The 25,375-nt window shown below is 34.3% G+C and overlaps 1 protein-coding gene across 3 annotated transcripts in view; it reads right to left on the bottom strand.

Annotated features, from left to right (window-relative positions):
* Positions 1-25,375, bottom strand: part of HSPA4L (heat shock protein family A (Hsp70) member 4 like) — a 56,199-nt gene that overhangs the window by 23,603 nt on the left and 7,221 nt on the right. For all 3 annotated transcript variants that reach the window (XM_014839198.3, XM_014839199.3, XM_014839200.3), the window contains exons 3-11: positions 20,089-20,146; positions 18,347-18,487; positions 9,170-9,292; positions 6,154-6,253; positions 5,650-5,783; positions 3,331-3,575; positions 3,046-3,122; positions 1,957-2,108; positions 1,387-1,493 (exon numbers count right to left, since the gene is read on the bottom strand). In XM_014839198.3, coding sequence (XP_014694684.2) covers positions 1,387-1,493; positions 1,957-2,108; positions 3,046-3,122; positions 3,331-3,575; positions 5,650-5,783; positions 6,154-6,253; positions 9,170-9,292; positions 18,347-18,487; positions 20,089-20,146 — 1,137 coding nt within the window. The remainder of the gene's footprint in view (positions 1-1,386; positions 1,494-1,956; positions 2,109-3,045; positions 3,123-3,330; positions 3,576-5,649; positions 5,784-6,153; positions 6,254-9,169; positions 9,293-18,346; positions 18,488-20,088; positions 20,147-25,375) is intronic.

Below are 25,375 nucleotides of genomic sequence, written 5' to 3'. Positions count from 1 at the left end.
AAGCCCTTGTCAGATATATGACTTACAAATATTTTTTCCCAATTAGTGGGTTGTTTTTTTCTTTCAATCCTGTTTTCATTTGCCTTGAAGAAGCTCTTTAGTCTGATGAAGTCCCATTTGTTTACTCTTTCTAGGATATATTTACTTTTCAACTTAACTCCCCATATGTCTTCTTACAATTTTTTTCTGGATCACTTATACCTTTCACTGAAATAAATTTTTAAGGATAATATTTCTTGTCTTAAAACATGCCATATAAATGCTCTGTAAAGCATTCAGATCAGAATGATAATCTGTATTTTTGAAATTTGTGCAAAAATTTCAATTTTGGGGGGGTGTGGATACATAGAACAGAGAACAAAATTTTAAAAGCAACCTCAAAACCTAAATACAGGTTTACTTTATTATACAAGGTATACTTCTGAAAAGTAGTCAAATACAGTATTGAAACACAAATTTTTATTTGGTAGGGAAACAAGCTATTTAAATCCTGGACAGTTTATGGAAAAGGAAATGTAAATGTCAATAAAAGCATGAAAGACTGTAGTTCACAATAGTCAAAAACGGGAACTTAATAACAAAGTATTATTATTTTTTTTCTATTAAAATGTTAAGATTAGGAGGATTTAAAATGTTAAAAGTTTAGGAGAATATAAGTTAAAACAGGTAATCTCATGCAATGTTAATAGGAATATAATCTTTTTAGTGATTACTTTGGCAGTATTAGTTAAAATAATGTTCATACCCTTTCGTTCAATTTCATTCCTACACAGTTTTCTTACAGATATACCAAACCCAACTAAACAAGAAGATGTGTACAAGGATGGTCCTAACAGCACTGCTTAAAACAGGAAAAATATCACTTTATAGTGTATTGGTTAAATTACTTATGGCACACACAATTGTTAAAAAAAACAGTTATTGTCTGTTGACATGGAAAGGTAATACATAACATTTTTTAAAAGGCAAGTTGCATTGGTGATGTACAAATTATCATGTATCAACTTAAAAAGTGCATGCTTTTTATTGTTGGATATTCAAAGAAAATAACTGGATAGATATACACCTAGCTATTAATGGTTACCTCTGTAAAATGGGCTAAATAGGAGTTGGGGTATGGCAAATGTAGGTTTTTTAAGTCTTTATATTTCCATACTGTGATTTTTATTTAAAAATGAGAATGTTTTACTTTATAATAAATTATTAATTAAAAAATATGCCATCATGGTTTATAGATTATATATAATTTTTTATATTCTCTTTTTTCCTAGCATTTGTAAAAAAATGTTCAAGAATTTTAAGAAATGTGAATTCCTCTAAGTTAGAAAAGTAGGCTCAACTAGTTATTTATGACAAACTCTAACCAAGGCTTTAAAAGTAACTTACCCAGTTCCATCTTCAAAAGAGGTCTTCCATCTTAAGGTGATTGAATAGGGAACAATGTCTGTTATGGAAAATTCACGCACTTTAAATGCTGGTGAGAGAATCGCACACTGAAAATAAGATGTACACCATATTTAAATTAACAAAACAAAACATACCCTGGGTTACCCTGATTGAACTGCTTAAGAAAGTCCTTGTAATAAAATTGTTATATTTTAAAAATTAGTTTTTTGGTAACAACTAGTTAAAATTTAAAAGTATCAGATTACTTTTTCTGTGACCTTACAAAAATTAATGTAAAATATTTTTAAATCTCAAAAAAGAATTTTAAATGGGAATAATTACCAGAATTCATAAAATAAATGTTCTTTCAGTATAATTACAGACATACTGTCCTACGATAGTTTGAAAAAATAAAGGGGAAAGACACAAAACTTATTTAACAGAAAGAATTTCAATTTACTTTTAGTCTATTGACAAGTGGTTGGAACAAATAATACTAAAAAGTCCCTTCAGACCTATCACCATATTCCTGGGAAAATGTACATTCTAAAAAAAGACAAATAATCATACCTGTAACGCACATCCTCTTGCAACAGCTTCATCAGCATTTAATGTGGTACTTATGTCTTTAAGAAAGAATTTAGTGATTTGTTCCTTCACTGCAGGAATTCGTGTTGCTCCCCCTACAATTTCTATACTACTTATGTCTTCACACTGTAAGTCTGGAAAACAAAATGTTTTTAATTGAGAAAAATCAGACAGTCTTTATAAAAATGTAAACAATAGACCTTGGAAAGTACTTTTCTTTTTCGGGGGGGGGGGGGTGGTGGTGAGGAAGATTGGCCCTGAGCTAACATACGTTGCCAATCTTCCTCTTTTTGTTTGAGGAAGATTGCCTCTGAGCTAACATCTGTGCCAATCTTCCTCTATTTCTTACGTGGGATGCTACCACAGCATGGCTTGATGAATGGTGTATAGGTCTGGCACCCAGGATACAAACCCACAAACCCTGGGCTGCCAAAGCGGAACATGCAAACTTAACAACTATGCCACCGGGCTGGCCCTGGAAAGTACTTTTTGAAAAAGTGTATTCTTTTTATTTGCTCAAAACAAGATTAAACGGAAAGAAGATAAAAATAAACTTTGGAGAAAGGAAAAATTTAATAAATATTAATTATCCGTGTGTCAGGCACTGTACTTGGTCCAGATGATGGAGTCACAATAAGAACAGACAAGTACCTCATGGGCTTTAAAGGAACTCTTTAGAGTCCTTCAATTTTCTAACTTCCACCTCACAAATTCCCACAGAAGGTGTTTTTAATTGACCACCAAAACCTTAACAAAAAGCAATCATGTCCCCATTCCTACTTTACTTTCACCTTGAATCTTCTATATACTTACATAAACACCTCCAAACATAATTAGCTTTGGTTTTATGTTGTAAACAATAAAAGGAGCCAGAGGGAGTACTAATAAACCCAGATCTCTAGTGCCCTACTCTTATGAATACAGAATGAGTTCTAATTTCCTCCTCTAAAATGAGAAATACAAATCTTCAAAAAACACATGAAGTTTTAGTGCTTTTACCATTTCCTACCCCATGCAAGTGAGTAACACCATGGTATAGTTTTGTTGGTTGGTTCAGTAATTTCCACTTACTAGCTTGTTCCATTACTGCTTTTAATGGTGGCTCAACCCTGGCAAAAAGGGAAGCACATAACTGCTCAAACTGAGCCCTGTGAGAAAATTAACATTCATTAGTTTCAGATATAAAAATTGAGCATGATAAACCAATGTTACCTCAATAAAAAAAGGAAAATAAAGAAATCCAAAAAACAAACAAAAATTGAGCATACCTTCTAAAATAACAGAATGAAAAACACCAGACGATCTAAACATTACAGAACAAACAAACACTTTTCAAACTAAAAACATATATGATACCTGTTCATTTTACTAGAAACATCAAGGTCATTCATGAAACACTCGATGTTCAGTGGAAGATCTGATGCATTTGCACTCATTAGCTTCTTTAGTTTTTCACATTCCTGATATAAACGTAACAAGGCCCGAGAGTTTTCTTTCACATTTATCTTATATTTGGTCTTGAACTCATCACAGAAGTAGTCTACTAAAGCCTCATCAAAGTTCCTGCCACCCAAATATGGATCAAAAGTAGTAGCCAAAACCTGTTTAATCAAAAAAACCAGAACTGAATTTTAAGAAATATAGATGCTTACAAAACAAGAAAGAATGAAACAATACCTTTTAAAATTAAAATAAAATCAAAGCCAAAGAACTTGTAAAAATCAACAGCATGCCAAATTTGGAATCTTAATATTAATTATCACATATTTAGCCAACCTATTTACCCACTCTGAATTATCTGCTTTAGGTTACACATCCATAAATCATAACTAAAAAAATATTCTAATTCTGAAATAATTGAGTTACAACAATGAAAACTTCAGTATCTTATATCCTCTGGTTCTATAAAACCACTGAACAGGTAGGCCAAAAACCAAGAGTAAGAGAGCAAAGAAAGAGTCCTAAGCATGTAACCAAAATCAAAACAGCCAAGAAAAAGTGATCCAAAGATTAAATCTAAAATACTGTAATTGGTCAATTTATAGATCAGGAATTAAGCCTTCTGACTATTATTAAAAAAAAAAAAAAGCCAGGCTACTTGCTTAAAAATGTGGAAGAAACAAAAGAATACATGAGAGACCAAAAAAGACAACAGAAAAAGTCAAGAGGAGAAACAAAATTTGTCGAGCAATAAGCCCAAGCTAGTAGTTGGACGGAAGAGGAGTAAACAAGTCAGAACTTCAACACTATAGCTCTTGAAAACATAGGACCAAGACATCTAGTCTCTCTCCCCAGGGTAGAGGGCACAAATGACTACTTATAATAGTAACTACTAAAAAAATAGAATCCCACTGATGGTGTGGTTCACCAGCTTTTTTTCCCACAAGGAAGGCTGGTGAAATAGTGGTAAGCATCCTAATAGGATGTGAACCTAATCTGATTGGGATGTCATCCCACAGAGCAGCAGGGAGAACCCATGGATAGACTTCTCATGAGGTACAGTACTACCCAAAATTAAATGCAAAATTGTGTTGGCATATAACTAAGTGCAAATGTGCATCCTTCTGGAGAGAAGGGCCAAAGCTTTCATCAGACTTTTGAAGCAGTCTATGATCTAAAAATTACAGATCACTATTCTAAGGTATCGACTAAAAAGGAAGGAAAGAAAAATATTCTTTTAAAATTAAGTTAAAATTCAAGACTAAATACCAAGGATTAAACCAGTTTACAGAAAACTATCCTATATTCAGTATGAGTCATTTCCCTTTAATATTCTGATTACGCAGATGTTATTATAGTAATATCCACTGTGAGACAAAAGGTTCTAAAAGGTGGTGGGTAACCCAAAGAAGTTCATTTTCCAAGTAAATTCTACAAATGTGCATAATGGAGAGAGAGAAGTGCATAAGTCTGGATAAGATAATCAATGTAAAAATGAATATAAAGCCAAACATATACTGTAAGAAGATAAGCACATAGAAGTAAATAATGCCACATTGTAGAAAATTATGATTAGGACTCTTGGATAGAAAGGTTTCTAAAAACTATGGGAATCATTTTAGAAAATGTTTCCTAAGTTTATTTATGGATAAATATGTAATTTATACTGCCTGATAGCATACCTAACACCTCAGCAATAATAAAAATAGCTAACATCTATTATAGAGTCTACTATATGGAATTCCAAGCACTTTATGTACATTAACTCATTTTGTCCTCAAAAATTCTTTGAGGTAGTTACTGATACTATTCTCAGGTGAGGAATCTGATGTTTAGGGAGGTTAAGTAACTTGCTCAAGGTCACAGGCTTCTTTTTTTTTGAGCAAGATTAGCCCTGAGCTAACATCCACTGCCAATCCTCCTCTTTTTGCTGGGGAAGACTGGCCCTGGGCTAATATCTGTGCCCATCTTCCTCTACTTTATATGGGGGATGCCTGCCATAGCATGGTTTGATAAGAGGTGCGCAAGTCCATGCGCTGGATCTGAACTGGTGAATCCCGGGCTGCAGAAGTGGAGCACATGAACCCAACTGCTGTGCCACTGGGCCCGGCCCCTCAAGGTCACAGGTTTTTAAGTGGCAGAGCCAGGATTTACACACAGGGATTAGGTTCTCTACAGAGTCTTATATGCTCTTAACCATTAAAGTTCAATATAGCAAATAATTTATTTACTTACTTTAAGTTTTCCTTTGTTAAAAGCACAAACTGAGACCTGGTAGGCAGAATGTCCCATATCAATAAATATTACATTTCTTGGTTTCTCATCTAATGAGGGAAGATCCTGTTTATAAATTCCATATGCTAGTGCAACTGTGTAAGAAAAAAGAATTAGGTTAATTCCAGCATAGCAATCACTTGGAAAACAAGGGATAAGTCCCTTTGATACTACACTTTAATATACAGTAGAATAATAAAAATCATTAGGTTCAAAGTAAATTAACTTTTCGTAATTTGGCTAATTAATGTTTTTATTTTTGTCTACTCATGTATAACTCTGTAATATTAATGATTCTTATAACCAATTCAAGAGATGTTTAACCTCTGCCAAAATGTCATATTCCCAAACAACAAGATTATAAGAACCAGTACATAATATAGTTAAAAAAATGCTTTGTATTAATTAGAAAAAAACTATAACAGTATTTTTCTGACAGTGATTTTCAAGTTGCAAAGTACTCACCTGCAGTAGTTTCATTCATCAACCTTAAACAATTTAAACCTGCAACCTGGGCTGCAGCCATCACAGATCTTCTCTCAGCATCAGTGAAAAAGCTAGGAATCTGGTATTTAAAAACAATAATTGAGTATATTAGTTTGATATAGTAGATTTTATTGAAACATTTCATCAATTGAAAAATGTAAAATGATTGCACTAAAACTTATGCACTGCTTAAGGCCAAGAATAGTGTTCTAATTAAATAAATGAGAAAAAAATACTAGTTTTTTTTGTTTTTTTTTCTTTTAAGATTGGCAATTTCTATACCATAAAATATTGACCTAAAGTGTGAACACAAATTTAAAGCAATTAATAAGATGAAATAATATTGTGAGATTTCCAAAATATGTTAGTCTAAATATCCCTCTTGTGTTGGTCTGGTCTATAAAAAAATGTATTTGTTCATCTTTAATAATGAAAAATTGAAAACATAAGTCTGTCAAAATGAGACTGGTTAAATATATTATTATATACCCATATAATGGAATCTTATAGCTGTTAGAAAGAATCTGGTAGATCTGAATTGTCATGGAATGACATCTTTACTACCTTAAAAAAAAAGCATGAATAGTATCATCTCATTTTTGTGTATGTATGTATAAACCAACGTTACAAGGGTTACATTTCAAAGAGGAATGGGGAACTATATTGCGGGGGACTTATGATGAGCATATATTTCTCTTAAAATCAACAAAAAACATATTTCTATTAAAAAATAAACTCAGACCTAAACTTATAATTAAGGTTTACATATACTTCTATCAATCTAAGAAAGCACTATGATTTGGTCCACAAATTTCTAAAGAGCTAATTAAGTATATTCACGTACAAAATGACTTGTGGCTCTTCCAATTTTAAGTTAGTAGTCTCTTCCAACTTACTGCTTTTTGAATTTAGAAATTTCATTGAATGGACATTAACAACTGGAAAAGAACTTGAATTTTGATAAGGTTGTTTATCCTGATTTTGGTTTATCCTTCTAACAAAAATCTAAATTATAATGTATGGTTCATTTAATACTCATTGAACACTTATGTACCAGGTACTTTTCTAGCCACTAAGGATATAGTAGTGCATAAAACAGAGAAAAGACTTCCCTTGTATAGCTCACAATGGGTCTCTTGCAGTAACTACAAAGTTAATAATGGCCAAGTAGTTCATAATGCTCTATTCTGACACTAATTTTTGACATGAAAGTTAAATCAAGTATAGTTAAATAAATAGGGCTATATTTGAATTTAAGATGAGTTTTTAAAATCTGCACCATTATGACATATACTTTCAAGTGGCAGTATAATGGAAGAGTTATGAGTATAGGCTTGGGAATGAACTATCTGGGTTTGATTTCTGGCTCTACCATTTATTAGCTGTATTGATTTGGGGCAAGTTATTTAACTTTTCTGTGCCTCAGTTTTTTTTGTTTTTTTTTTTTAAAGATTTTATTTTTTCCTTTTTCTCCCCAAAGCCCCCCGGTACATAGTTGTGTATTCTTCGTTGTGGGTTCTTGTAGTTGTGGCATGTGGGACGCCGCCTCAGCGTAGTCTGATGAGCAGTGCCATGTCCGCGCCCAGGATTCGAACCACTGGGCCGCCTGCAGCGGAGCGCGCGAACTTAACCACTCGGCCACGGGGCCAGCCCCTGTGCCTCAGTTTTTTAAACTGCAAAATTGGGGTTAATAATATCCTACCTCATAAAGTGGTTCTAAGGATTAAATGGGTTAATATACATTAAATGACCATAACCATGCCTGGCCAATGGTAAACTCTATTATTTACTATTACTAAATGCCTGGAAAACAAAATATTAAGCTCTAGTATTTTTATCTCATTTAAAAAATTCCAAATACCTGTGAAAAAGATATGATTACTAACTTCACTGAAGAGTTCACAATCTGATTCTATTTTTCTGATGACGAGACTCTTGAATTCATATAGCCAAATTTAATAGTATTAGTAATATCCACATTAACAGATAACTTAAGAACTAGTTACCAATATATAAAGAGATCTCAAGAGATAAGATAGGGTAAATAAATGTTTTCTTAAGAATTCTTAAAGAAAGATCTTTCCTTTCTGAAAAATACAGTATGATCTTAGTGTAGAATCTACAAAAGTTGAATTCAAAGAAGTAGAGTGTGGAATGGTAGTCATTGGGAGCAGGGAAGTGAGTGAAATGGGGAGATACTGGCCAAAGGGGATAAAGTTTCAGTTTTGTATGATGAGTAAGTTCTGGAAATCTAAGGTACAGCATGGTTTCTATAGTTAATAATACTGTATTGTATACTGGAAATTTGCTGAGAAAGTAGTTCTTAAGTGATCTCAATGCACACAAAAAAGGTAAGCATATGAGGAGATGGATATGTTAATTAGCTTGGCTGTAGTAATCATTTCACTATGTATATGTATATCAGAGCATCATGTTGTACACCTTATATACAACAATCTTTATTTTAAAAAAGACACAAGAGAACTTTAGGGGGTGGCGATTATTTTTATTATATAGATAGTGATGATGACTTTATAGGTATATGCATATGTCAAAAGTTCCAAAAGTGTTCACGTTAAATATATCCAATGTATCATTAAAAAAACTTTTCTTTCTGATACAAAATATACACAATCTCAAATTCCCAACTGGGAATTTTCAACTTTCACCATAAAATGTTAAAGTCCCTAGAGGTGGGAAGTTAAAAGCTACCTGGAAAGATTCTTACAGACAAGTGGCAGGTACAGCAGTTACTAATTAATCACATACGTCAGATTTTTAAGATTCACTGGTTATCACAATTGACTTTATGGGAAACTCAATTCTGAAGTTTACCAAAAAGGTGATTTTTTAAAAAATGTCAAAGTAAAAATAAATTTAGATTATTTACTGGATAAGGGCAGAAAAAGTAAAGAAAGGGAAAAAAAATTTCAATATAACCTTAATACACTGACAAATATGATTCAAGAGTATTCATTACTGAAGTAAGACTTACTGAAATCACACAGTCGGCCACTGGTTTCTTTAAAGCATTTTCTGAAGTCTCTTTAAGCTTGGCCAAGAGCATTCCAGTAACTTGCTCAATTGCAAAAGGTCTCTCTTCTTCTAGGTATCGCACCTAAAACCAAAAGTTGAGATACTTATCAAGAGTCATTTATTCACTCAACAAGTATTTTGTGGCATCCACACTATACATGATGGATACACAAGAATGAAAAAGGAAAAGTCCTTGCTCAAGGAAGTTATTTTCCAAAAAGATTGTTTTAGTATCACAATCTTTCACTTCTAAAGTTCCAGTGGCTTACACATAGTATTATAACCAAATTATTTTCAATTGATTTTACCTGCTCCAAATCTCCACTTCTCACAAAAGCAATTTTTATCATTCACTTTCCAAGCAAATGATGAAGGAGAAAAAGATCAAATAATCTTTCTTCTAAAAGTTAGAATTCTTCCTGAGTTTAAAATGAAGGCCTTAGTCATACAATTTTGGGAAAAGGAAAAGAAAACATCAGGGAAAAAAGGGAAAATTTCCTTATTAAAAAAAAAGAAGTACAGAAGTGACATCAGCATCATGGCAGATTGAGCTTGCCTGGGACTATCTCCCCTCCAACATACAACAAAAAGGAGCAACTGTATTCCAACAAAAAATATCCTAATAGAAAAGGAATCCTCAGAGACCCACAGGAGCCAAAAGATGGAGGGCGGAGAGGCTGGAGCCCCCCTTGGAGGAGCTGGAATGGGGTAAGAGAGAACTTTGCTCCCTAACCTAAAGACTGTGGTCACTGCTGCGGGAGGCTCCATGAGGGAAGGAGTCGGGGAGGTGTCGTGCATCTGCAGGATCACCCAGGACTCCCTAGCACCCTTGCAGCCTAGAGGGAAGCCCTCTAACTGGGCGAAACCTTTTGCATGGGGTGACCTCATCAAGCCAAGACCCCAGGAGACAAGATAGCCAGAGCTGATTGGGAAACCTGGGTCTGTGGGCAAGAGAAAGTGCCACCCCCACCGACCCGTGCTGTGCCATCTCGGCTGAAGGTGGAGGGCTCAGAACATGCAGCTCTCAACCCCCATCTAGTGGCGATAGGCTGTAACTGCAACCGAATAATATCACTACATGGAAAAATAGTTCTAGAATCAAACAGTTCATAAAAGCTCCAGACCAGAAGGAAAATAATAATTACACAGAATTATGTCCTGAGGATTTGGAAATAAGTAAACTAAATGACAATGAATTCAGAATAGCTATCATCAAAAAACAACGAGGTAAAAAAATATAGAGAAACAATTCAATGAGTTCTGGAGTTACTTCACAAAAAAGACTGAAACTATAAAGGGGAATCAATCAGAAATACTAGAGATGAAAAATACAATGGAACAGATAAAACAAAATATGGATTCCCTGAATGCTCGTGTGGACATCATAGAGGAGCAAATGAGCATAATCAAAGATAGACTGGTTGAATGGCTCCAGACAGACGAAGAGAGAGAACTAAGACTAAAAAGAAACGAAGAAAATCTCCGGGAAATAGCTGATTCAATGAGGAAATGCAACATAAGACTTAGAGGTATCCAAGAAGGTGAAGAGAAGGAGAATGGAGCAGAAAGCATGCTCAAAGAAATAATAGCGAAGAACTTCCCAAATCTAGGGAATGGGAGAGAAATGTGTGTGGAGGAAACTTTCAGATCTACTAGATATGTCAATGTACAAAGACGTACTGCAAGGCATATAGTAGTAAAACTGGCAAAAATGAATGACAAAGAAAGAATACTCAGGGCAGCAAGGCAGAAGGAAATAGCCTACAAAGTAACCCCTATCAGACTTTCAGGGGATTTCTCTGCAGAAACCTTACAAGCTAGGAGAGATTGGAATGACATATTCAAAACTTCAAAAGATAAAAATCTTCAGCCAAGAATACTCTATCCAGCAAAAATATCCTTCAGATATGAGGGAGAAATTACATCTTTCCCAGACAAACAAAAGCTAAGGGACTTCATAGCCACCAGACCCCTACCTACAAGAAATCCTCAAGAAGGCCCTCATACCTGAACAAAGGAAAAACAGAGAAAGGGGTCACAAAAAACAGAGTAAGGAGACAAATAGAATCAAAATAGGATAGCAAATATTCAACTACAGCATTAGGATAAAGGGAAGGAAAACATAAACAAACACAATCTTGTCACTTTAACCACAAACTCACAACACAAGTTGGAATAAGAGATGAAAATAATAACTTAGGAGGGGAGGAGGAAAGGGACTGAATCAGTTTAGGTTAAGGAAATAAGAAGGCATCAGAAAATGGACTATGTCATGCACAAGATTCTGAATACAAACTTCAGGGTAGCCACTAAACTAAAACACAGAAACAGAGACACAAAAAATAAATAAGGAAAAAACTAAGAAACACTGCATAAGAAACTGCAGAAGTCAATGGGTAGACCAAAACACATAGGACGAGAAACAAAGGAAATGCAGGAAAACCAGAAAACAAGTGACAGAATGACAGCATTAAGCCCTCATACATCAGTAATCACCCTCAATGTAAATGGATTGAACTCTCCAATAAAAAGACACAGAGTCGCAAGATGGATTAAAGAACAAGATCCAACAATTTGTTGCCTCTAGGAAACACACCCTAGCTCCAATGACAAATACAGGCTCAGAGTGAAGGGGTGCAAGATGATACTCCAAGCTAATGGCAAACGAAAGCACATGTTGCAAAACTTATATCAGATGAAGTAGATTTCAAGATAAGGCAGGTAAAGAGAGACATAGAGGGTCAGTATATAATGATCAAAGGGGCCCTACATCAAGAAGAAATAACAGTTATAAATATCTATGCACCCAACAAAGGAGCACCAAAGTTCATAAAGCAACTATTAACAAACCTAAAAGAAGATATCAAAAATAACACAATAATAGTAGGGGACCTCAACACCCCACTCACATCATTGGACAGATCATCCAGACAGAAAATCAACAAGGAAACAGTGGAATTAAATGAAAAGCTAAAACAGTTGGACTTAATAGACATATATAGAACACTCCATCCAAAAACAGAATACACATTCTTCTCAAGTGCCCATGGACCATTCCCAAGGATAGACCACATGTTGGGAAACAAGGAAAGCCTCTATAAATTTAAAATAATTGAAATAATAACAAGCATCTTCTCCGATCATTATGCTATAAAGCTAGAAATTAATTACAAGAAAAAAGCTGAGAAACGGACAAAGATGTGGAGACTAAACACTATAGTATTGAACAAGCAATGGATCACTGAAGAAATTAAAGAAGAAATCAAAAAAATATCTGGAGACAAATGAAAACGATAACATGCCATATGAACTCCTATGGGATACAGCAAAAGTTGTATTAAGAGGGAAATTCATCACAATACAGGCACACCCTAACAAACAAGAAAAATTCCACATAAGCAATCTCAAATTACACCTAACTGAATTAGAGAAAGAAGAACAAAGCCCAAAGTCAGCAGAAGGAGAGGAATAATAAAAATCAGAGCAGAACTAAATGCTACTGAAACAAGAAAGGAAGTAGAAAGGATCAATGAAACAAAGAGCTGGTTCTTTGAGAAGATAAATAAAATTGACAAACCCCTAGCCAGACTACAAAGAAAAAAAGAGAGAAAGCTCAAATAAACAAAACCAGAAATGAAAGAGGAGAAATAACAACAGACTCCACAGAAATACAACGGATTATAAGAGAATACCACGAAAAACTACATGCCAACAAAATGGATAACCTAGAGGAAATGGATAAATTCTTAGACTCTTACAATTTCCCAAAGCTAAGTCAAGAAGAAGCAGACAATCTGAACAGACCAATCACAAGGAAAGAGATTGAAACAGCAATCAAAAGCATCCCAAAGAATAAAACCCCAGGACCAGAAGGCTTTCCTGGGGAATCCTACCAAACTTTCAGAGAGGATTTAATACCTATACTTTTCAAGCTATTCCAAAAAATTAGAAAGGATGGAACACTTCCTAACACGTTCTACGCGGCCAATATCACGCTGATACCAAAGGCCGAAAGGACAGCATGAAAAAGGAGAACTACAGGCCAATATTGTTGATGAACATAGATGCAAAAATTGGCAAAAAACAAAATTTGGCAATTCAGCAATACATCAAAAGGATCATACATCATGATCAAGTGGGATTCATATCAGGGACACAGGGATGGTTCAACATCCGCAAATCAATCAATGTGATACACCACATCAACAAATTGAGGAATAAAAACCACAGGATCATCTCAATAGATGCAGAGAAAGCATTTGACAAGATCCAACAGCCATTTATGATAAAAACTCTGAACAAAATGGGGATAGAAGGAAATTATCTCCATATAATAAAGGCCATATACGACAAACCCATAGCCAACATCATACTCAATGGGCAAAAACTGAGTGCCATCCCCCTGAGAACAGGAACGAGACAAGAATGCCCTCTATCACCACTCTTATTCAACATAGTACCGGAGGTTTTGGCCAGAGCAATTAGGCAAGAGAAAGGAATAAAAGGAATCCAAATAGGGAGGGAAGAAGTGAAACTCTTGCTGTTTGCAGATGACATGATGTTATATATAGAAAACTCAAAGAATCCATTGGAAAACTTTTAGAAATAATCAACAACTACAGCAAAGTTGCAGGGTATAAAAATCAACTTACATAAATCAGTAGCATTTCTATACTCTAATAATGAACTAACAGAAAAAGAACTCAATAACACAATACCATTCACAATCGCAACAAAAAGAATAAAATACCTTGGGGTGAATTTAACTAAGGAAGAGAAAGACCTATACAATGAAAATTACGAGATTTTCCTGAAAGAAATGGATGACGACATAAAGAGATGGAAAGACATTCCATGCACATGGATTGGAAGAATAAACATAGTTAAAATGTCCATATTACCTAAAGCAATCTACAGATTCAACGCAATCCCAATCAGAATCCCAATGACATTCTTTACAGAATTAGAACAAAGAATCCTAAAATTAATATGGGGCAACAAAAGACCCTGAATTGCTAAAGCAATCCTGAGAAAAAAGAATAAAGCTGGAGGTGTCACAATCCCTGACTTCAAAACATACTACGAAGCTACAGTAATCAAAACAGCATGGAACTAGTACAAAAACAGGTGCACAGATCAATGGAACAGAATTGAAAGCCCAGAAATAAAGCCACACATCTATGGACAGCTAATCTTTGACAAAGGAGCTGAGGGCATACAATGGAGAAAAAAGTCTTTTCAACAAATGGTGCTGGGAAAACTGGAAAGCCACATGTAAAAGAACGAAAATTGATGATTCTTTTTCATCATTCACAAAAATAAACTCAAAATGGATCAAAGACATAAAGGTAAGACCTGAAACTATGAGGCGTCTAGAAGAAAATATAGGCAGTACACTCTTTGACATCAGTATTAAAAGGATCTTTTTGGACACCATGTCTTCTCAGACAAGGGAAACAATGGAAAGAATAAACAAATGGGACTTCATCAGACTAAAGAGCTTCTTCAAGGCAAGGGAAAACAGCATTGAAACAAAAAAACAACCCACTAATTGGGAAAAAATATTTGCAAGTCATATATCCGACACAGGGTTAATCTCCATAATATATAAAGAACTCACACAATTAAACAATAAAAAATCAAACCACCTGATCAAAAAATGAGCAGGAGACATGAACAGATATTTCTCCAAAGAAGATATATGAATGGCCAATAGGCACATGAAAAGATGTTCATCATCACTGATCATCAGGGAAATGCAAATCAAAACTACACTAAGATATCAACTTACACCCATTAGAATGACAAAAATAACCCAAACAAAAAGTAACAAATGTTGGAGAGGTTGTGGAGAAAAAGGAACACTCAAACACCGCTGGTGGGAATGCAAACTGGTGCAGCCACTATGGAAAACAGTATGGAGATGCCTCAAAAAATTAAAAATAGAACTACCATATGACCCAGCCATCCCACTACTGGGTATCTATCCAAAGAGCTTGAAGTCAGCAATTCCAAAAGTCCCATGCACCCCTATGTTCATTGCAGCATTATTCACAAGAGCCAAGACGTGGAAGCAACCTAAGTGCCCATCAACAGATGATTGGATAAAGAAGATATGGTATATATATATATATACAATGGAATACTACTCAGCCATAAAAAAAGAATAAAATTGTCCCTTTCACAACAACATGGATGGACCTTGAGGGAATTATGTTAAGTGAAATAAGCCAGATAGAGAAAGACAATCTCTGTATGACTCCACTCATATGAGGAAGTTAAACATGTAGACAAAGAGAACAGATTAGTGGCTACCAGGGGAAGGGGGGGTTGGGAGGTGGGCACAAAGGGTGAAGGGGCACACCTATAATATGACTGACAATAATGTACAACTGAAATTTTACAAGATTGTAAACTATCATAAACTCAATAAAAATTAACTAAAAAAATTTAAAAAGTAAAAAAAGCATAAAAAATAAAAATAAATAAATAAATAAAAGAAATACAATATGTATTACTTCAAGGTTTCTTGGGATAATTACAAATTAAACATTAGAGATGTATATATGAAATTTAAAAATCATTCTTTTAGATGAAATAATTGTTTCATCTTATACATAGGTTTAAGACTAGGTTGCATTTAAGCACACAAAATGAAACTTTACCATGCTTTTTGACCAGGGAATACTGGAGGATCTGTACTTTATTCAAGTAATCAAACCCTTTTATAATGACAACCACAAAATTTATAAGCAATACAAAGTTACCTTAGAACCCATATAATAACTACATTTAACTTACTGAGGAAAAAGCTATGTCTTTTACCTTTGTACCCCAGTGGAGTGAATAATTTTATTCTATAACAACTAAACTTTAGAAGAGCTTTAAAGAACTTTCTTCTTAAGTAGCACAAAGTATATATGTATACAAGTGTGTATAAATACATATATAATAAGACTTACCTTAAAATAGAACTAAAATTGATATCCTTACCTTAAAATAGAACTAAAATTGATATCCATTTGTGTCCAAATCAATTTACAAGTAAATTCACAACCAAATATTATATGAAATTACTGCTTTTAAACGTGGGAAGAAATCAACCACAGAAATAAGGGAAAATGAATCAAACACAATGGTCTTAAGTCTGATTATAGGAGGCACAACAATACACTATTCTTTTGTATAAGAATATAAATGTTATATGAAATAAACATCAAAGTATATTCAAAGAAATGTCCCAAACTATAAATGGATAAAATGCTTGAGGAGCTGAATGTTGAAGATTTTCAATCCTCAAAAGATGAGGGAAGTTAGTTCAACCCAAGACTGTTTCAAAGCCTCTTCAACTAGTTTATGTGCACTCATTACGACTGTATAAAAATGCTATCAATTCAAAACTAGGTTTTGGCTTTCTTTAAAAAATTTTTTAAACTGTTTTTCTCCATTTTCTCAAACTACCTACAGAGCATGATTTTTAATTTTACTTTTAAAGAATAAAAGCAAAAGAATTTAAGCAGTTTAGAATAAAACCGCTCCCCATGGTTATTAACCAGAACTTATATTTAAAGGATAGCTGAATACTATTTCTTATCCCAATTTTGTTATCATAACCCATTCAGCTTCCTAGGCAGCAACTCTTGATCCAAAAATTTCAGCTAAAATATGCCTTCACAATTTGTCTCCTTGTCTTTAAACTCTCATAGTGTCTTCTTTAAACTATTTTAACAGCTTTATGTCTCCTTACTACAATTCATCATCCATCATGTAGTCAGAACCCTCTTTTAAAACCAGAAATTCGTGCATAGCCTTAAAACACATAACCAAGTTTAAAATAACTTTGAGATATAATTCATACAGCATAAAGTTCATCCTTTTGAAGTGTACAATTCAGTGGTTTTTAGTATATTCACAAAATTGTGAACTCATCACCAATTGTAGTACAATTTCATCACCCTAGAAAGAAATCTTGTACCCATTAGCAGTCAGTCCTTATTACCCCTTCCCTTTAACCCCTAACAATCACTAATCTACTTTGTGTCTATTGATTTGCCTGATGCTGGACATCCATACAATGGAATCATACAATAAGTGGACTTTTCTATCTGGCTTCTTTCACTTAGCATGTTTTCAAAGTTCATCTATGTTGTAGTACATTTCAGTACTCCACTCCTTTTTATGGCTAAATAATATTCCACAATATAGGTATACCACATTTTGTTTATTCACTCATCAGTTGATGGACGTGGGTTGTTTCTACTTTTTGGCTAGTATGAATAATGCTACTATGAACATTCATGTACATGTTTTTATGCACACATGTGGTTCAATTCTCTTGTGTACATACCTTAGGGTGGTAAATCATATGGTAAATCTATGTGTTTTGTGGTATTATGTTAGTTTTTGAAAAATCAACAGAAACATGTTTTTGTTAACTGATCTATAACTTACTGTCTCAGGATATCGAATTAAAAATCCAGAATCTATTTCTTACTTGGAAGAAGAGTTTGCTTTAATACTTTTAATACGTTATATGAAACTTCTAAATTAGAGAAAACTCATTACAGCAATTAACATACTTTTTGGGTCCATTCTTATAAATCACAGACGCTTCTGCCTTTGGCCCTTAAAAACAGTTCACCTCTATAAGTTCTCCAGAGCCAACCCTGATGGCCTACTTAACATTTGGCACTTTCACCACTTTGGAGGCCCCAGTTTGTTTCCTGGTCATGGAACCACACCACCCATCTGTCAGTAGCCATGCTGTGGCAGCCACTCACACTGAAGAACTAGAAGGACTAACAACTTGAATATACAACCATGCACTGGGGCTTTGGGGAGGAAAAAGTAAAAAAATATAAAATAAAATGAAAATAAAATAAATAAAATAAAATAAAATAAAAGTTCTTCAAATAATTTTTCCTTGAAAATAAAAGTATTGTTTGGATTAAAAAGATCATTATCTAACTTAGAATTTTTGCACTCACTAAAGCTTACTATAAAAACTGCCTGTATCTAGGTGTATATGTATATGTACTGCATCCAGAGGAAAAACGTTAAATTACAAATAGGCAAAATTTCATATTCGGTTTAATTTGAATATATATTTAGACTCTAGGAATACAATAAAGCTTACCTTAACTCCTGCACTTCCATTAGGCATCTTCTGCAGCTCATAAGGAAGCCTGATTCTTTCGGTTTGCACAATAGGATCATCAAATGATCGCCCATGAAGCTTTTTGAAGCCATGAATTGTATTTCTTACATTCGTGACTATCTGTTGGCAGTAAACACTTTTATGTATCAATTACTTAATGAATGCAAAATAAACACTATGCTAATACTTTAGAACCATCAAGTCTCTTTATCCTACACATCCAAGTTCAGAATTACACACACACGCTCATTTTTCTGGTTTCCAACTGACAGCAAACTATACAATGAAAATGTATGCATCTTAATTATTGCCCCCCAAATTCTCCTCCTATTCTAGGAATTTTAGATTCAAAATTAACATCTTCAAAAAAGAAAGAACAAAACTTTAAAACTTTTCAAATGGTACAATGAAAATCTATCTAGAACTCGTCTCTAGTTTTCCTCAACATTTTTGCTCTAGTGAATTAATATCTTTGATTTTTCATTTCTTTCCACTTTCACTTCTGTATTTTTATTTAAACTATGTTTTTTATTGTCCTAATTTTCTTTTCCTCTCAATATCTAATTCTTTATGCAATTTCTAATATACTACTATGTCGCTTCCATTACTGAGGACTGCTCCTAGGCTAGTAAATTAAAACTCCTTCCATGTAGCATGGTGCTAAGTTAAAGTCTCTTAATTTGTAAATGGCTTGTATTTTGGAGAAGTGATTTTTTTCTTTAACTAGAACATGCAGTTCAAACTACAGCATATTAGTGAGATCCTGTTGCTGCCCTCTTAAGTAACCTTTAAAGCCAAATAGATCTTGATCTTTAAATATGGGATAAAAACTACAGGATGCTGAATTATCATGTAGGTCTCTGTAGCTCTTTTGGAGAAATAATTTTATAGTTTGCTTTCTTCAGAGACTAAGATCTCTGATGCACTTAGAAGATCACTCAGAATACAAGATGTAAACTTTAGTAAAGGGGTTATTTTGGCACAAACTCCACATTTTTTTACGTACAATATGAAAGTCGAAGAGAAGATAGAAACATGTTCACTTATAGGCCAATTATAAGACAACTTTGATAAAAATTGTAAGCAAAAATTCCTGGATAAATGAGTCAATTATTCCTACAAAGTCATGAGCAAAAAAGCCTCACTAAACCAAGCTATTGTACAAGAAAAGAAAAGATCCAGATACATATTAAAATGTAAAAAGTAATTGTTAAGGGTTTTTGGTTCAGGGCAATAAACAAAGTTCAAGGAAAATGAACTTAGCGTGGAAAATTAAGTGAATGTTCTACTCATAAGCATTTCACAAACCTGGAAACATGAATACTTAAGCAGATTCCACATAAAGTAGTGGTAGCCACACTGGGTTACTATGGATGAGTTCCTCCATTTTTCTTACCTTCTTTTACAAAGACATAGCTCACTTGTCTCTAAAGTTTATATTCTAGATAGGATATCCCTCACAGAAAGTGACCGTACAAGGAAAAACCGATGTCATACGGCAGCACACCCTAAGTTCACAACTAAAAAGATTTCTTAAAAATAAAATTCAATAAATATTTTACAACTCAAAGCAGTATGTATCTAACAAAATACAAAGATGTTAGGATCTATCATATTTTCCTCATTTTCTTTTTTCACTCTTAATTATATAAAATGAGACCTTAGTTACCAAGTTTCAGTTAATTCTTCCTTAAGTCAAAACATCTATATTAACAATTTACCTGGCTCTTAGCTGCATTTCCAATGGCTCGAGTTCTCGATCCCAAAGATATACAGGCCCTAAACAGGGAAAAAACACAAAGTTTGTTCCCGTGGCATTTTTATATTAATGTGCTATCATTCTGCTTCTCATTATACAAAAATGAATTAAAAGGATTAATATAGCCATGTATTATTTTAAAAATAGGTTACTGAAAATCAGAATTTTAAATATTTTTAAACTTTCATAAGTAATAGAATAGTGGTCAAAATAAATATTAGAATTTTTAAAAATGTGCTAATAGCTAGCAACACTATATTGGTTACCCAAAATTGTTTTTCAAATTCTATTGGTCTATGACCTACTAAAAAAATTAACTGTATTCAGTAAGGCATGGCTGCTTGAACTAAAACCTGGCTCTGCCATTTAACAGCTGAGTAACCTTGTAAAAATTACCTAACCATTATTTGTCTAAGTTTCCCATCTGGAAGACAGTGATGATAATACCTATTCATAGGGTTGTGTCAGGATTAAAAGAGTGAATACAGGTAAATGTTTTGAACAATATGATCACTGTTTTTATTACTGCATTTAAATGTAATTCTGCTTATAAAAGTGTAGAGTAACATTTTCATCAAAATACCATTTTGTGTCATGATTCAAGAAAGTGTTTCCATGATTTCAGTTGTAATTACAGGTAACTATTCATTCAAATCAACAAATATTTACAGGCATTGTGTGTATATTAGCTACAATCACTGTCCTTGGAGAATTTATGGTCAACTGAAAAAATAAATCAACACACAGGATTACGAATGATGGTAGCAAAAAAGAGAATAGTCACTTCTACACAACAAGGCTTAGGAAAACCAAGTAGAAGAGGTGATTTCTGAATTAAGACTTTAAAGAAGAGAAAATATTTAGTATGTATTTGTTTTGTTGAAAAGGACATTCCTGGTATGTAGGTATCTGTCTGTTGTCAATAGGATAGCCAGAGTGATCTTCTTAAAGACTAGGATCAGGGGCTGGCCCTGTGGCCCAGTGGTTAAATTTGCATGCTCCACTTTGGAAGCCCAGGGTTTCGCCAGTTTGGATCCTGGACACAGACATGGAACTGCCCATCAAGCCATGCTGAGGTGGAGTCCCACATAGCACAACCAGAGGCACTCACAACTAGAATATACAAGTATGTACTGGGGGGGGGGGGAGGGGGAGGGGGAGGAGGAGGAGGAGGAGGAGGAGGGGGAGAAAAAAAAAAACAAACTAGAATCATGAAACTCCTTTGCTGAAATCCTCTAATGGTGTCCTGTCTCACAAAGTAAAAGCTTAAGTCCCTCAACAGCCAATAAAGCCCTTCATGGTCTGCTCCTTGGCTGTTCTACCCTGTAACTTCAACCTAGGCACATTCGTCTTCTTACTATTTCCAGAATAGGGCAAGCACACTTCTGTCTCAGGGCCTTTGTAAATGCTGCTCTCTCTGTAACATATCTAAATATGTCTACATGTCTTGTGCTCTTACTTCTCTCACGTCTCTGCTCAAATGTCAGTTTATGAGAGACATCTTTTCTATCTTATGTAAACACTTCTGCTCCTCTCCAATATATCCATCTCCTACTATTTACCCAATTTTACTTTTTTCCATCATGTATCAACATCAGATACAATTTATTTATTTACTGAAGGTATCTCCACATCAGGGTGTGAACTCCATGAGGGTAGATAATATATGCCCCACTGCCCTGATCTGTGCTATCCAATGGTAGTCACTAGCTACATGCAGCTAGTAAAATTCAAATTAACTAAAATAAAAAATTCAATTCCTTAGCATCAGTCACATTTCAAGTCCTCAAAAGCCAACTTTCAAGTACTTAAGAGCCACATGTAGCCAGTGGGAATACAGAACAGAACATACATAGAACAGATATATAGTAGATTAGAAAGTCCTACTGGATAGCTAGATCATTAACTGGGCACAGTAAAGGTACTTATTGAATGAATGGAAAGATGGCTCCTAAGGGTAAAGTTTATTTGGAGACTAGGAAGAACACAAGTTAGCTAGTTTCACAACACATTTTGATAGACAGTATTGGGGCCAGATTATACATGGTTTCAAATGACAAATTATAAATTCAAAATTTATTTCAGCAGGTAATGGGAATTCATTAAAGGCTGTGGAATAATGGAGAGAAGACTCCATGCTTATATATAACACAAACTGAAGGGGAAAGATCCCAGAAAAGTGCTTTTCAAGGGCTGAACAAGACACTGTTATATTGGGGAACACTGGATTTTCAGGGAAGGCAAGCTGTTAAGTTCATTTAGTCACTTTAACAGATGTTTGTTGACTACTATATGTCTGGCACTCTGTTGGTTACTAGATACATAATAGTGAGGGGGAAAAAACAAAGATATGATTTTGGCTCTCTTGAAACTTACAGTACCGTAGACTCACACAAATGAAAGTAGAGTAGGTGCTACAAAAGAGGGTGCAAACAGTGCTACGAGGGTAGATAATAGCAGGAATTGACCGAGAGGAGAAGGATCAGGATAGGCTTACCTGAGGAAGTGTTGAGGTTTGAAGGAAGAGTAAATGATGATGGGATGGAATTAGGGGAGAGTTTGATGAAGATCATTTTAACTACAGTGTGAAATAATGGGAGGAGAGGTAGAAGTTATCAGTAATCTATCAGGATGGTGGCATCCAAGACAGAAGGGGGAAGAATTAAGAGATATGTAGGAAGTAAAGTTCAAAGGACTTGTTGATGGACTACATCTTCACTGTTCAATACAGTAACCACCAGACACGTGGCTATTAAGCATGTGAAATATGGCTAGTCTGAATTGAGATGTACTTATTTTTTTTTCTGCTTTTTCTCTCCAAATCTCTCCAGTACATAGTTGTATATTTTAGTTGTGGGTCTGAGATGTACTTATTATAGCTGTGAAATATACTCTGGACTTTGAAGATTTAATATTTAAAAGGGAATATAAAATATCTCATCAATTTTAAAATGCTGATTCTATGTTGAAATAAGATTTTAGATATACTGAGTTAAACAATAAAATTAATTTCACCTATTATCTTTTTAATGTAACTACTAGAACATTTTAAAATTATGTGTGTGGCTCACATTATATTTATATTGAACAGTACTGGAACAGATAATAGGAAGAGGCAAGTGTCAATAATAATGTCTGGGTTTCCAGTTTGCCTAAGAGGGTAGATAGTGGTACCATTCAATGAGTCAGAAAACATTCGTAAGACGGACAGGTTTGGGGAGGGACAATCACAAGTTCTATTTTTGACATGTTGAGATTGAGGTATCTTTGAGACGTACGAGTAGATATATATTTAGAGCTAAACTGTTAAAAGCGGTGCAGAGATGTAGGAGATAATGGAAGTTACTCTTCTCTAACTGTGATCCGGTGAAAAGAGGAAAATTAGGATATAGCAGGAATCAGTGGTTCAGGTGACATCTTCACATCTTGCAAATAACTCCTTGATTCAACATAGTCTCTGCCAGAATAGATATTTGCATACCTAATATGGCAATCTATATGGATGGTTGGTATTCCACCCTAAAACTCAGAGAAAATATGGATTTGCCATCTCTTAGCCTACTCTATAATCTGTCTTTCTCTCAACTCTATTATTTGGACACACTTCTGAATACTTTTAATTTTTCAATACTACACTACCATCACTTGAGTGCACAGAAAATCTTATTCTTAGGTTGATGCTCATGAGTTTAACTTCTGTTAGAACATTAAATCCAAATAAGACTGATTCAACTATCATTTATCAACTGTTAAATTCTTTGAAATACGCTTCACACATATATCACTTCCCAGAGAAAGCTAAACAGTTACCATTATCAGATAGTCTCTGAAGTTAAGAGTAGACAATTTTTAAAGTTAAAAAAATTTAATGTTACAGTTTGGAAATACCCAGTTTCAATACACAGAAAACCTTTCTCAGATAGCTAGAAGTCTTCAAACTCCTTCCTTTTCCAAAAGATTCTAGAACACAACCATTAAATAAATATCTGCCAAGGATTTTCAGAAAGTCAAAATAAATACCTCTTCTCTTTCAAAACTTTTACCCAACTTAAATACCAAGAGAAACAAACGTTACACCACATACTAGGCTGATATAAAAGTTTTTATAAGAGATGATATTCAATAGTTTATCCAAATGTATATCACATAATCCATTTATATTATACTTTTTACAGATTATTTTAAGCACTGTTTAGAAATTCCATTTTATACCTAAAAACAAACAAACAGAGGGTTTACAATGCAGCTTAAATCTATAACATCCAATCCAATGTTACCACCATAGTGGTCGCCCAAGATTCTCAAAGAATGTCACAAAATTCTAAACAAACAAGCAAAACTTTTAAATGCCCTATGTCGTTTTTCACAGTAGAGGGCATAAAAAATCAAATGACAGGGGTTACTTTAAGAAAGTTGTATTTGTATTTTCTCTTAAAATTTAAGATAAATTTTCTGTCTCTCTTATAATGCCTATTTTTATAAGGACAAGCATAATTATGTTGGAGAAAATACATAATGCCAGCAGACTAAGAGACTTCTCACTTAAGAGGTCACCAGTCTCCAAATTTGTTTGCTTTTTTGGTCAACCTCCACACTAGGGATTCAAAATCTCTTGATTTTACCACTTAGCACTTTAAAAACAGCCCTATTTAAAAAATTTTGGCTTTCCCTTGCCAGTTTCCACAGGATCACAATTACTATTTATAGCCTCTTCTGCAATCTTTGAGTAGATGCTAAGAAACACAATAGCAAAATTAATGATGATATGAGAGGGCAATCAATTGATTTAAATCAAGGGGTCAGCTTCTTACATTGCCAGTTTGGCTTTGAATCAAACTGTCAACTGCTGAGCAACTAGTTTCAACTATGGTTGCCAAGATGTCCACAGAGCAGGATTTCTCAACCTTAGCACTATTGACATTTTGGGTCAGGCAATTCTTCATTGGGGGAGTGGGACTATCCTGTGCACTGCAGGATTTTAAAGAGTATCCCAGGCCTCTACTAACTAGACAGCAGTAGCACTACCCCCTCCCACTCCCAGTGTGACAACCAAAAATTTCTTCAGATATTCTCAGATGTGCCCTGGGGGGCAAAATTTCCTCCAGTTGAGAACCACTGTCCTATACCATCCTTTTCCAAACAGTGTTCTGTGGAATATAATTCCTTAGAGGTTCAAATAAGGTGGGGAAAATGTTCTTTTCTTGGAGTGTTCCAATACTTACAAACTAAGGGATCTGAGAAGTTCTGCA

Source organism: Equus asinus, chromosome 3 (genome assembly GCF_041296235.1).
Source record: "Equus asinus isolate D_3611 breed Donkey chromosome 3, EquAss-T2T_v2, whole genome shotgun sequence".
Lineage (NCBI taxonomy): Eukaryota > Metazoa > Chordata > Mammalia > Perissodactyla > Equidae > Equus > Equus asinus.
This window is presented reverse-complemented; position numbering and strand designations above follow the sequence as displayed.